This window comes from Taudactylus pleione, unplaced genomic scaffold (assembly GCF_031769625.1).
Source record: "Taudactylus pleione unplaced genomic scaffold, aTauple2 ptg000394l, whole genome shotgun sequence".
Classification (NCBI taxonomy): domain Eukaryota; kingdom Metazoa; phylum Chordata; class Amphibia; order Anura; family Myobatrachidae; genus Taudactylus; species Taudactylus pleione.
In genome coordinates this window covers 1,170,294-1,184,551 of record NW_028284795.1, presented here as the reverse complement: position 1 = coordinate 1,184,551, position 14,258 = coordinate 1,170,294, and the positions used below count along the sequence as shown (strand labels likewise).

Here is a 14,258-nt window from a genome sequence, read left to right as displayed (position 1 = left end):
TGAAGCCTCAACAAGAGAGTAGATGGTGACTTTTCCCCATTCACTGGGGTTTTTTCAAGTTTGGTGATTTCTTAAGGAAGGAAGTTTTGGATTGTTCTTATTAATAAAAATTTGTAGCTTGTGTTCATCTTGCGCACACACGTAACGATTTTTTGAACGATTTAACGATAACTACGTCGTAATCGTTCAAAAAATCGTTCAGTTTCTGAGTTATGACGAACAATAATCGTTCATGCGCATTCCCGTTTCTAGTTCATCGTCCATTTCTGACTGACCAACGATTTTCATTAAGGGAAGGAACATTTTTGTTCATCGTTCAAAAAATCGTTCATTACACTTCAAAAAATCGTTCACTTTTTCAAAGGAAAAACTGAACGAAAATCGTTTACTAACAAAATTGTTAATCATTACGTGTTTGCAGGATTAGACTTCTGTGTTACAAACTACAGAAACGAGGGGGGCGCTGATACTTGTTATGGCAGCATTGTCCTATGTTCTCCCGTTATTACGACTTTACCTCTCCCAGATAATCCTGCAGGTAGCTGTAAAGTATCAGCGGGGCCTTTATATAACCTGAATCGGCAACTGCTGGGGTCTCTGTCTGTGACTGAGGTTATTGGTTTAGTGTCAGAGCTGGAATGCTCAGTCTATGTACAGGTTACATGTGTCTGGATGTCTCGCTGGCTCTGGGTGTATAATACACGGCTCTTTCCCTCTCCCCAGAGACATCAACATGAGACAATCCTGTCTGTGGCCTGCTTCAGGCACTGACTACTAAAGGTGCGTAGCCACTAGCAGATAGTGTAACGACAGCACGATTACAACATTGTACTTGTACAGTCGTTCCTCTTCCCCTGCAGTGGAAGATCAGATCAGTCGTTTATTGCAGACACCCTCCCTCATCCCTGGATATGGTCAATCTGTCGTTATCGGCAGATTGACCAGCATGTTCAGGCAATGATGTCAAACGACCAGCGGGAGCGCGCATCGCTGGTCGTTTTGGACATTTTCATGCCCGATTTGCGAACGATTAATGAAGGTTTGAACGATATAGTTATCGTTCAGTCGCTCATTTTAATGGGTTAGTGGATACCTGCCTTGAGCCTATGTTCCATGTTACATTAAGGCCCTGAAGGTTTGTAGCTTGTACCGTGTGATGTGAGGAACAGAACATGCACTTTATACTTGTGTTACTGGTGCTGTCACCAGCAGCTTCTCACATCTTGCAATTGTTTCATTACATGGGATGGGATAACACGTGAGGGATGGTTCACGCCATGCAGTAGAATGTAAGGATTTTAGAACGCAGCCCGTAAGAAACCATTTGTTCTGTTCTTATTGCGGTATTTGTGATGTTAGTGTCAGAAAAGGACATTAACCTTCGGATTGTGATGAATAAGCACCCTTGTATGATATCTGTCAGATAACCGTGGTCGGAACCGGTGGTCTGCCGCCACTGGAAACTGTGGTTCCCCAGCTGTGTACAGGAGCTCAGCCTGTCATTGTTTTCTGGCATGAGGTCTCCTCTCTGCATTGGTAATGTGTGATCGCCTGGCACTGCCATACTGCTCTGTGGAGACCTGGCATTGCTAGCCCTGCCGTCATGGCGGTGATGTAGGTCCTTGGTGAGCCCTGGGAGAGAGAAGTTTGTGTAATTAACACCCTCATTGCCAGAGATTGTTCCCTTATTATAAGAATGAATCTTCTTTTTTTTTTCCCTGGAAATTTTTTTTGTCCCTCATAATTGAGAGTTTTTTGGGTCACAAGAACCAGTCTAGTGTGTGTAGAAGATGCAGCAGTGCTTCCGGACTCTGCGCCTGATTCATCACGTATCGCTATTGCGATGGCTGCTTTGTAATCGCACGCAGGTCTGCTGCAAAATTATGCTACTGAATGCTATCGCAAAGCCGTCGCACAGCCAACATAGAGACGCCCACTGCCTCCCACTACCACATCCGTATTACCTTGCAGTGGGGCTTGTACATCAGTAACATGGAATACCATCGGCCTCTCACGCAGAATTACAGCAGCCCTGACTTTACTTAGAGATTGCTCACCTCGTTGCACGCTGTAAGTACTCAAGCTGCATATGCAATCGCTCTGGCTAATTTATGCACGCACATGCAACAGCGTTCAAACGGACAGGCACGCCTCTGCGCGGACCCTGATCTCATGGTACATTAAGGTACTCCATAAGGTTCATGGATACGAGGAACGTCGCATACTAAAACATCATATGTAGCATTGTAGCAGTGCGCGCACTCCCATGGTTGCACAGATGTCTGAGTTGATATGAGGCTGCGCCAGAGGTCAGTGGGGTGGCTCGGAGACACCGGGATTGTGCGTCTGGAGGGGTGGCGCCAATTTCTGTGAATGAACTGCGTCAGGGAAAGTATACACATATTGGCCTGTTTATCCAGCGTATATTTCTGTTTCTATTTCTGGTACTTGGAAGCGATAATAGAAATCTTTCACCTTCCGGTATCTGTGTTTTGGCGCCTGTGGACTGTCCTGCGGTGACCCCTCTTTGTTGGGTAACACTGATATAAGCACAGCCTGATCTTCACATAACATCCTCTGTCACAAAATACAGAAAACAACGTAGGAGCCTACTAAGAATAAACCTGCTGTATAATTACCCGCTCCGCCTCCCTGGCGCATCCATGTGAAATAGCTGCCACGTCCAGACCTTTCTGGCACTGGTGCCACCAAACCTGAGCCGTGGCTGCGTAGTACCAGCGAATGTGTCCCCAATTATTCTGCTGTTAGTCCCAGCTTGACCCCCCCCCCCCCTTCCCCTGTTTCCTGTCTTATTAAACTGGCCACACACTAGACCAACTTACATCCAACTAGTTGATTGGTTGGAATGAAAATCTGGTAACGTATGGGAGTAACTGATGATCAGCAATTTGCTCCTAAATGCCAGAAAACAGATGAAAATGGCGTCAGACAAGTTTGTTAAATGTTTGATCTAAACTATTTGTTCAAACAGTTTTGGTCAATTTTCCAGCGTTTGGGAGCAAATTGCTGATCATCAGTTACTCCCATACGTTACCAGATTTTCATTCCAACCAATCAACTAGTTGGCTGGTTGGACAGATAAACTTTAGATGTGTGGCCAGCTTTACTCTGTACATCGTGTCACCATGGTACCGTGTAGAAGTGCGTTGTGTGGTCAGTAGCATGCCCATAATCCCAGGAACGCACAGCGTTCTGCTCAGTTCCAGCAGCTCTCGTCAGACGATGGATGTGAGCGGGTTGTTTGTTTTCGTATCTATTTGACACACGTCTCGGATCGGGGCTGAGAACGTTACATCTGTACTGTCCTGATATTTATCTATGTCAGGTCCATGACACGTCTCGGATCGGGGCTGAGAGCGTTACATCCGTACTGTCCTGATATTGATCTATGTGAGGTCCATGACGTGTCTAGGATCGGGGCTGAGAACGTTACATCCGTACTGTCCTGATATTGATCTATGTGAGGTCCATGACACGTCTAGGATCGGGGCTGAGAGCGTTACATCCGTACTGTCCTGATATTGATCTATGTGAGGTCCATGACGTGTCTAGGATCGGGGCTGAGAACGTTACATCCGTACTGTCCTGATATTGATCTATGTCAGGTCCATGACACGTCTAGGATCGGGGCTGAGAACGTTACATCCGTACTGTCCTGATATTGATCTATGTGAGGTCCATGACGTGTCTAGGATCGGGGCTGAGAACGTTACATCCGTACTGTCCTGATATTGATCTATGTCAGGTCCATGACACACGTCTCGGATCGGGGCTGAGAACGTTACATCTGTACTGTCCTGATATTGATCTATGTCAGGTACATGACACACGTCTCGGATCGGGGCTGAGAACGTTTCATCCGTACTGTCCTGATATTGATCTATGTCTGGTCCATGACACGTGTCTAGGATCGGGGCTGAGAACGTTACATCCGTACTGTCCTGATATTGATCTATGTCAGGTCCATGACACGTGTCTAGGATCGGGGCTGAGAACGTTACATCCGTACTGTCCTGATATTGATCTATGTCAGGTCCATGACACACGTCTCGGATCGGGGCTGAGAACGTTACATACGTACTTTCCTGATATTGATCTATGTCAGGTCCATGACACGTCTCGGATCGGGGCTGAGAGCGTTACATCCGTACTGTCCTGATATTGATCTATGTGAGGTCCATGACGTGTCTAGGATCGGGGCTGAGAACGTTGCATCCGTACTGTCCTGATATTGATCTATGTCAGGTCCATGACACGTGTGTCGGATCGGGGCTGAGAACGTTGCATCCGTACTGTCCTGATATTGATCTATGTCAGGTCCATGACACGTCTCGGATCGGGGCTGAGAACGTTACATCCGTACTGTCCTGATATTGATCTATGTGAGGTCCATGACGTTTCTAGGATCGGGGCTGAGAACGTTACATCCATACTGTCCTGATATTGATCTATGTCAGGTCCATGACACACGTCTCGGATCGGGGCTGAGAACGTTACATCTGTACTGTCATGATATTGATCTATGTCAGGTCCATGACACACGTCTAGGATCGGGGCTGAGAACGTTACATCCGTACTGTCCTGATATTGATCTATGTCAGGTCCATGACACGTGTCTCGGATCGGGGCTGAGAACGTTACATCTGTACTGTCCTGATATTGATCTATGTGAGGTCCATGACGTGTCTAGGGTCGGGGCTGAGAACGTTACATCCGTACTGTCCTGATATTGATCTATGTCAGGTCCATGACACGCGTCTAGGATCGGGGCTGAGAACGTTGCATCCGTACTGTCCTGATATTGATCTATGTCAGGTCCATGTCACACGTCTAGGATCGGGGCTGAGAACGTTACATCCGTACTGTCCTGATATTGATCTATGTGAGGTCCATGACGTGTCTAGGATCGGGGCTGAGAACGTTACATCCGTACTGTCCTGATATTGATCTATGTCAGGTCCATGACACGCGTCTCGGATCGGGGCTGAGAACGTTACATCCGTACTGTCCTGATATTGATCTATGTCAGGTCCATGACACGTGTCTCGGATCGGGGCTGAGAACGTTACATCCGTACTGTCCTGATTGTGATCCATGTCAGGTCCATGACACGTGATTTGTAGGCCTGTATGTGTATAACATGTATTTATTTGCAGCCTAGCTGAGCTGAAACATGGCCCCAAGTCCTGTGCTGGATTCCCACCTGGGATCTCTGTGATCCTCTGATCCTGATATCGGTTCCCCTGGTTGTCCCCTGTTTAGTCATTAATAAATGAGAGCATTTCCCATCCCGTTTGTGTATAAATAAGGTGGATTGCGTTACTCTGTGGTTGTGCTGGCCGGAGCTTTCAGCATAATATATATACAGTGTACGAGCCATCTCCTCAGTATTTCTGATCTGTCTGGTGTATGCACATGGGAATCCTTAGTGCATGGCCTGGGGAGAGCAGTAACAGGATCTGGTGTGTGTGCTGCTATAGCAGATCTGTGTATGTGTTGTGTGTAGTAACGCACAGCCGCCCGAACTTGTTCCAGCATGTCCTGTATGGTATATTGCTGCCAGCTCTCAGGCCCTCACACACCTAATTCCTGTTGGGACACTCCCAGAAGCAGCGTTAGTCTCTGTACTGATGGTGACTGTGCTGGGGCAGGTGATAACCTACAGATCGCTCTGTGATCCATACAGCCAGTAATATATCAGTACAGCGCAGAGCGTCCAGCGTCTCTGTACTGATGGTGACTGTGCTGGGGCAGGTGATAACCTACAGATCGCTCTGTGATCATACAGCCAGTAATATATCAGTACAGCGCAGAGCGTCCAGCGTCTCTGTACTGATGGTGACTGTGCTGGGGCAGGTGATGACCTACAGATCGCTCTGTGATCATACAGCCAGTAATATATCAGTACAGCGCAGAGCGTCCAGCGTCTCTGTACTGATGGTGACTGTGCTGGGGCAGGTGATAACCTACAGATCGCTCTGTGATCATACAGCCAGTAATATATCAGTACAGCGCAGAGTGTCCAGCGTCTCTGTACTGATGGTGACTGTGCTGGGGCAGGTGATATCCTACAGATCGCTCTGTGATCATACAGCCAGTAATATATCAGTACAGCGCAGAGCGTCCAGCGTCTGTACTGATGGTGACTGTGCTGGGGCAGGTGATATCCTACAGATCGCTCTGTGATCATACAGCCAGTAATATATCAGTACAGCGCAGAGCGTCCAGCGTCTCTGTACTGATGGTGACTGTGCTGGGGCAGGTGATAACCTACAGATCGCTCTGTGATCATACAGCCAGTAATATATCAGTACAGCGCAGAGTGTCCAGCGTCTCTGTACTGATGGTGACTGTGCTGGGGCAGGTGATAACCTACAGATCGCTCTGTGATCATACAGCCAGTAATATATCAGTACAGCGCAGAGCGTCCAGCGTCTGTACTGATGGTGACTGTGCTGGGGCAGGTGATATCCTACAGATCGCTCTGTGATCATACAGCCAGTAATATATCAGTACAGCGCAGAGCGTCCAGCGTCTCTGTACTGATGGTGACTGTGCTGGGGCAGGTGATAACCTACAGATCGCTCTGTGATCACACAGCCAGTAATATATCAGTACAGCGCAGAGTGTCCAGCGTCTCTGTACTGATGGTGACTGTGATGGGGCAGGTGATATCCTACAGATCGCTCTGTGATCATACAGCCAGTAATATATCAGTACAGCGCAGAGCGTCCAGCGTCTCTGTACTGATGGTGACTGTGCTGGGGCAGGTGATATCCTACAGATCGCTCTGTGATCATACAGCCAGTAATATATCAGTACAGCGCAGAGCGTCCAGCGTCTCTGTACTGATGGTGACTGTGCTGGGGCAGGTGATGACCTACAGATCGCTCTGTGATCCATACAGCCAGTAATATATCAGTACAGCGCAGAGCGTCCAGCGTCTCTGTACTGATGGTGACTGTGCTGGGGCAGGTGATAACCTACAGATCGCTCTGTGATCATACAGCCAGTAATATATCAGTACAGCGCAGAGCGTCCAGCGTCTCTGTACTGATGGTGACTGTGCTGGGGCAGGTGATGACCTACAGATCGCTCTGTGATCATACAGCCAGTAATATATCAGTACAGCGCAGAGCGTCCAGCGTCTCTGTACTGATGGTGACTGTGCTGGGGCAGGTGATATCCTACAGATCGCTCTGTGATCATACAGCCAGTAATATATCAGTACAGCGCAGAGCGTCCAGCGTCTCTGTACTGATGGTGACTGTGCTGGGGCAGGTGATAACCTACAGATCGCTCTGTGATCATACAGCCAGTAATATTAGCACAGCGCAGAGCGTCCAGGTGGTGCAATGGGGGGTCTGTCTGACTTGTACAGTACTATTACTTGTACCCGCACGGTTTTATGCACCTGAATCCAGTTATTACTACGCGGACTGTTCGGGCAGGATCATTATAAGAGCCGGACCATCGGGTTTAGGCCGCCTGGTTCTCCATAGCTATCTGGATATCTGGGGTTGTGTTACTGCTCTGTAGATGTGGTTGTTGTGTTATATGCAGGTTACTGTGTCCTATGATGTCGGTCTAGCTTTACATCCATTACCGACTCTTGGCGCTGCCTATCTTACCCTGGGTGGTAGGGTAGATGTGAGGCGGTGTCTTCGGTTCCCCAGTTTATGGCCTGTGTATAAACCCTTTCCTGAGTAAATTATTAATTTGTTTTACAGTTAATGATGGCAACATAAATACTCTGCAAACGGCACGGCCTGATTACTCACTCCAGTGCTAGGCAGAAAACATGACCTTTGTCCTGTGGCCTGGAATCGTAGGGTTGGAATTTGTCTTCTGTTGTGTGAAGGGGTCCAGCGGTGTCATTGTAAGCGGGTCACTGGCGGAGGCTTTGTGAAGGGGGTCCTGGCGGAGGCTTTGTGAAGGGGGTCCTGGCGGAGGCTTTGTGAAGGGGGTCCTGGCGGAGGCTTTGTGAACAGGTCACTGGCGGAGGTGTTATGAAGGGGCCCTTAGTAACCTTTCAATGTACCAGGTTCATGTTTATACTAACAATATAACACGTATATCTCCTGACACAGGAATATGGTACAGTTTGCAAAAGCTACACAGTAACCTACTGCTTAACCCTAAGCTAATGGGGCTATAGTCCCTGTATTCTCCAGTTGGGGGCACTGTGCTGTCCCCCACGTTGCACCATCTTCAGTCCTTTGCCAGCTTCCCCCGATCCCTCCAGGAGACTGGTTGTCCTAACTAGCCCTGTTTGCAGAAAGCTGTCTTATGGGACATGTTGGAGAAGTCTGCTGTATCTACAGATCCCGTCTGCCAATATTGAATATGTAAAACTCCATAGTCACATGCATAATGCACAGCAAATATTACATTACTGGGCATGTCAGGTCTGATTCACTGAAGCATCCAATATGCCTTTATACACACTGTAACCTGGAGGAGACCCATGATGGATGATTGTGTGTGTGTGTATATATATATATATATGTGTGTGTATATATATATATATATATATATATTAATATTATATATATTAATATTATATATATTTATGTGTGTGTGAGAGCGGGTTCGGTTCTACTCTGTTCCGTTCGGATTTAAAAACCAAATCTTATTGGCTATCCAAAACTCGTGACAGCTGATAGCCAATAAGATTTGGTTTTTAAATCCGAACGGAGCCGAGTAGAATCGAACCCGCTCATCCCTAAAATATATATATATATATTAGAGAGAAGAAGTCGGCATACACTAAGGATGGTGCTTTGCTGGGGACGTTGGAGGACTACGTTGCAGGAATGTAGTGGAAAGTTGGTAGATGGATGTATACTAGTTTGGAATATACATTAGACTGTAAGTATGGAGATTATTTGATAAATGGGACATGTAGACAGATGGGGCTGGGGTCCCTTGGCTGCAGCACAGTTCTGTATCTATTACATGTAATTTCCGGGGGGGGGGGTTTCTGCAGTAAAACACGAGAGATACGACTTCCACACATTCTGCACAATGGAGACAGTGAGTTTGTAGCCCAGCGGGGCGTCTCCCTGTAGTCCTGCCGGGCAGGTGGATGTGTCACGTCATATAACTCTGTTCCAGGTGATATTGCCATCCTGTACACGCCCAGTACTAAACTTGCAGCGTTCCCACAGGGCTGTCACCCACGTTCCCCAGCCCCTTTAGTGCCATCCCCTGGGTCTCATCACTGAGGATTACCACCATAACTACTGAGTCTCACCAGTCAGCCTTGCAGGGACATCATGTGTATGGGGTAATACAAGTCAGCCCTCTAACGAGGCTATAAGGACATGGTGGGATAACGGGGGAGGGGGGGTCCAGGTGTCTGGTATGGCGAGTGTATTGCTGGTGGGAGGTGGGGCAGATGCCTGCAGGTCGCACAGTCATTTTACTACTTCCTGACCGTCGGACATCCTGTGTCAGTGCTGGGAAGCCCCTATCCTCCCAGGCTATCCCAGGCTTTATTTCTCCACTCTAAGGCTGGGTGCACACTCTCTCGATTGCAGGCTGATGGGGTATAACTGTCCCGATCAGCCGTGCAGTCTGTCCCCAGTGTGACCCCCTGTCAGCTGCGCACACACTGTGCAGACATAGCTCAGTGTTACCCCCTGTCAGCTGCGCACACACTGTGCAGACATAGCTCAGTGTTACCCCCTGTCAGCTGCGCACACACTGTGCAGACATAGCTCAGTGTTACCCCCTGTCAGCTGCGCACACACTGTGCAGACATAGCTCAGTGTTACCCCCGGTCAGCCGCGCACACACTGTGCAGACATAGCTCAGTGTTACCCCCTGTCAGCTGCGCACACACTATGCAGACATAGCTCAGTGTTACCCCCTGTCAGCTGCGCACACACTGTGCAGACATAGCAGACACAGCACAGTGTTTACGGACTTCTATGGGATCGAGAGGGTGAACCGATAAATATTAAGCCGTACATAAGATGCGACCTCCCGATCCCGGCTGTTGCAGGAGCGTTAAAAGCCATTTATCGGCTAACGCTCCTGCATGGGGACAGCGTACACACCTATACAATCCAATAGCCGTTTTCTCGATACTGGATGAGCGGCCCGATGATTGTATAGGTGTGTACCCAGCTTAAGGCTTTCCCTAGATGATGTGTCTGGGGTTATGGGGGCCAGCTGTCGGCAGCATCCTGTAGTGTCTGGGGTCCGGCATAGATGTACTTGTGATGCCCTTTATGTGTAATGATTCTCCTGAAGCTGCTGATACTATAGTGATAGGATTATAGTCCTGTGCACCATTCTCCATTACTGACTGGAACTATTAAAAGAATGACGGATCACGGACAGACTTGTGGCTGAGCCCCTCAGCGTTTGACCACGTGTGGAATATCTTTAGCTGATCCAAGTCGCGTGCAGTTAGGGCCATAAATATATCACAGACTGCCCCCTGCACCCCCCGGGAGTATGTATGAAGGCTCCAGACATCTAGAAATACAACTGGTAGAATCTGAAAATAAGACTTACAGCGATCACAGGCATGCAGCCCTGCGAGTGCCTACATATCATGGCATAATTCACAATCCTCCTCTCAGGGCAGGGAACGGACACGTGTCATTAATCATTCTGAAATAACCCCCACACGAGGAAGCCGTGAGAGAATTACACTCCATCACCCCATGTCTCAGTAGTCGGTGTAACATCTGCGTATGCTGCCTGGTATGGGAGGCACTGTGACCCGCTGCTCGCTCTGCCCCCTACACTGTCGTCTTTGGGCATTTGTTTCTGCCAGCTCTTACCAGCCTCTCAGTGGGGTGCCAGGCCCTGGCATTGCTGTCACCCAGCCTTGCTGCTTGTATCAGCCTTTCCCTGGTAGATTTTCTGTACTGTTACATGATCCTATTTGGGCCGAGCTCCAGTTGTTGGTGTCACACTGGCCCCCTGAGTTCTGTGGTCTAGAGAGGCGCTTATTCGGGGGCTCGATGATTAGGACCACATTTTGGTATTGTGCATTTTCTACGCTCTGGTCACAAACGTGGGGTCTGCTATGATGTGTAGCGGCAGATTCAGTCCTGCGTGCTCTGGAACGCCTCATGACCATCGGCATCGCACGCTTTTCCTCGCACCCCGTAGATGTCGGCAGGAAACTTGTGATGTGTAGCTACCGTAATAGGCCAATTGTGGGCAGCTGAACGTTGCGTGAGTTTCGGCGGCACGTCGTGTAGAATTGAATCGGCCCTGTTGTGTTCTGCCTTGCCCCTTGCCCCCTCCTCCCCATTAATGCCGTAGTTCTGACGGTAGAGTTGTAAGCGCATTTACCGTGGTGTCTGAGGCCTGTAGCTCCCGACATGTGGTTTGGGGGTCTTTGCTGCACTGTGCGCATTACACTGTGGGTGGGCTTGCTGGTCAGATCGGAAACTCGTCAGTGTCCTGCGTTTGTGAACAATCTTTCCCCAGCGCAGAATAACTATAATCAGAATGTTGAGAAACGGATTTGTAACCCTTTCCTGTCTGAGCGCCAACAATGGCTCCCCTGAGGTTATCGCTGGGGTGTCTCTTCTCCTTGGCACGGCGCTAAGACACAGCCTGGCTGCTCCAACGTGAGCCGCCATCAGTTCTGCGGCATGTGGTAAGCCACACGGGGTCACATTACCGTCCTTACAGACATAATAGGAGGAGGGGGCCGGGGCTGCTTATCAGATGCACCAGATATAAATAACAGTATATTCTGCTATGGACTATTTGTCACAGGCGTTTGATCACATTTTAGGACCTGGTGTGGGCTAGATGATATATACTTTATGGCTATTGCTACTTGTCCACGTGAATACTGTTCATTGTTTGCTGATTTAATCTTGAAGTTGGTCGCACAGATGATCTGGAGTGTCCATAAACTCTGCGCCTGCTCTATGGGCAATGACTGGTGCTATAATGGCCACACACGTTACGCCGGCCGATATCGTTCAGCTCCGGGCTCTCTCCCCCATTCCCTGACATGCAGCAACCTGACGAGATCGGCAGGTTGGCCTGCATGTCAGCCCGATGAACGGTGATGACGAACGACCCGCGGGAACGCGCGTCGTCCATCTTTTTGGGGTTAAAAATTAACGATAAAGTGGACGACTGAACGATAACGATATTGTTATCGTTCAGTCGTCCACTTTATCGTTTATCGTTTGGGGTTGAAAATGAACGATAACAATATCGTTATCGTTCAGTCGTCCACTTTATCGACCAGTGTGTACGCACCATTAGTCACACAGCTTACCATCAAACTGGAAGCATAGCCTCAGCACTGAGACAGCAATGCTAACCACTGTGCCCGTGTGTCCATATCTACTGTTGTTGCCCAGAGTATTCGTATAATGTGAAAACCGTGCCCCCAGTGGTGGCTCATTATAGAACTGGCAGCACTAAGCTAGGATGTATACAGCATGGCAGCCATAGTGGTTCCCGTGTAGCCCCCCTCTTGCAGTGCAGCCCCCCTCTTGCAGTGCGTCCTTTCCTGGGGATTGTTGTACTGCTCGTTGCTAAAGACTCCTCTATAGATTTGTGGAGCCTGATATTCCCAGATGTACCCAGTCTGCCCCCCCCCCCCCATAATGCACTGCTCCCGACTGCATGACACAGAGACCATGGCTACATCACCAAGGTTCGTGCATGTCGCACATTAAAACAGACCGACCCCTACTCCATCCTCCAAATGCAGAAATGTGCCCATGCCGGTGGCAGACCTCTCGTGGGCTTGCCCAGCGTATGAGAATGCAGCCAATCCGTTTGCGGCGTGCCTCGGTGATGTCACTGGTTGCTAGCCAGTAGCTGCACTCTTGGTACAGCCTTTAAAATGGCTGCCTCCACGCGTGCAGGTACTGGTGCTTGTTACTGAAAGAGCTGCTACTGGGTATTGCGTGTACATAAGCGTAAGATGTATGTTGGGTAATAATGTACATATTGCTGATGAGAGAAACGTTCTAGGCAGTGGTCTATAGTGATCAGCGTACAGTATAATGGGGTCTATATAAAGTGCTGGAGAAATACATGACCGGCCGCAGACGACCTTCTCTAGGGTTATATCTGATTAGTGAATGAGATTTAATCCTAATTATTTCCTTCTCTTTCCAGGCGGACAATGAAATCTCTTCAGACTGTAACCACGTAAGTATTGTGCTATGTGTATGGCGACCTCTGACTAACTCCTATCCCCAGGGCAGTAGTGACGGAACAGCTCGGCCATTACGGCGTTATTGTGCGCACTATAAGGCTAGATGACCGGTAAGACTCCTGCCATGCCGGTCACTTTGTGTTGGATAGTGTAAGAATAAAGTCCCCGATTCTAGATTGAGGGGGAAGTTCCCTCACTAATAGGTGATGTTTGAGCTGGTTTCGGCCTCAGGAACTGGCCAGTGACTGCTTATAAATAGCGGCTTCCATTATCCGTTCCTTTTCGTGCTAAAGATTTAATGTCATCGTTTGTGTACATATGTATATTCTCCTTTTCACCGTAGGTGTCAGTTTTTGTCAGTGTGGTTTAATTGACTCCCCAATGTACAGAACACTACCCGCAATGCATCTGACAGGGCTAGCACCTGCCTTAGTGTGACCGTATTATAATAGTGAAGCCTGGACCCTGGCGCTGTAGGGTGGGTCCTTGTGTTCCCAGGTGAAGATCGCATGGCTGCCGTGTAATTCCTGAGGCTCACTGACCGGCAGGGTTACTGCTAGGCCCCTCTGGCTCCTTCATCCAAACATAGCATTGAAATGATAGACTTTACGCGTTGTGCAGTCTGTCGCCTACACACGGCGGATGCAGCATTCTGTGCTCAGACGATCTATCACAATGCGGCCAGCCCGTTCACTGGGAGCCCAATGTGCCTGATACCTCTGTAATGCTACATTCTGCTGATCTCGCTGCCTCCATAGGCTTCTTCATGCTTTCTATAATGTTGTACATCCCTTTACAGCTGCTCTGGAACTTCAAATACAACCTGACAAAGGACGTTAAGTTTGAGTCTGTGGCAAAGGAGATCTGCAAATCTACTCTATCCATGGTGAGTCTGAGGCCGGGGAGATCTCTGGGATATGGGTCCCTATAGTCACTAATGTGGGGGCATCCTACGATGGCCATGGTGAGTCTGAGGCCTGGGAGAACTCTGAGATATGGGTCCCGCTAGTCACTAATGTGGAGGTATCTAAGCTGTCCATGGTGAGTCTGAGGCCGGGGAGATCTTTGGGATATT

General features: G+C 48.7%; 1 protein-coding gene across 1 annotated transcript in view; it reads left to right on the top strand.

Moving 5' to 3' along the window:
- Window positions 1–14,258, top strand: part of GLG1 (golgi glycoprotein 1) — a 49,473-nt gene that overhangs the window by 14,856 nt on the left and 20,359 nt on the right. The window contains exons 2-3 of the mRNA XM_088446249.1: window positions 13,144–13,176; window positions 13,983–14,069. Of these exons, the coding sequence (XP_088302375.1) occupies window positions 13,144–13,176; window positions 13,983–14,069 (120 nt within the window). The remainder of the gene's footprint in view (window positions 1–13,143; window positions 13,177–13,982; window positions 14,070–14,258) is intronic.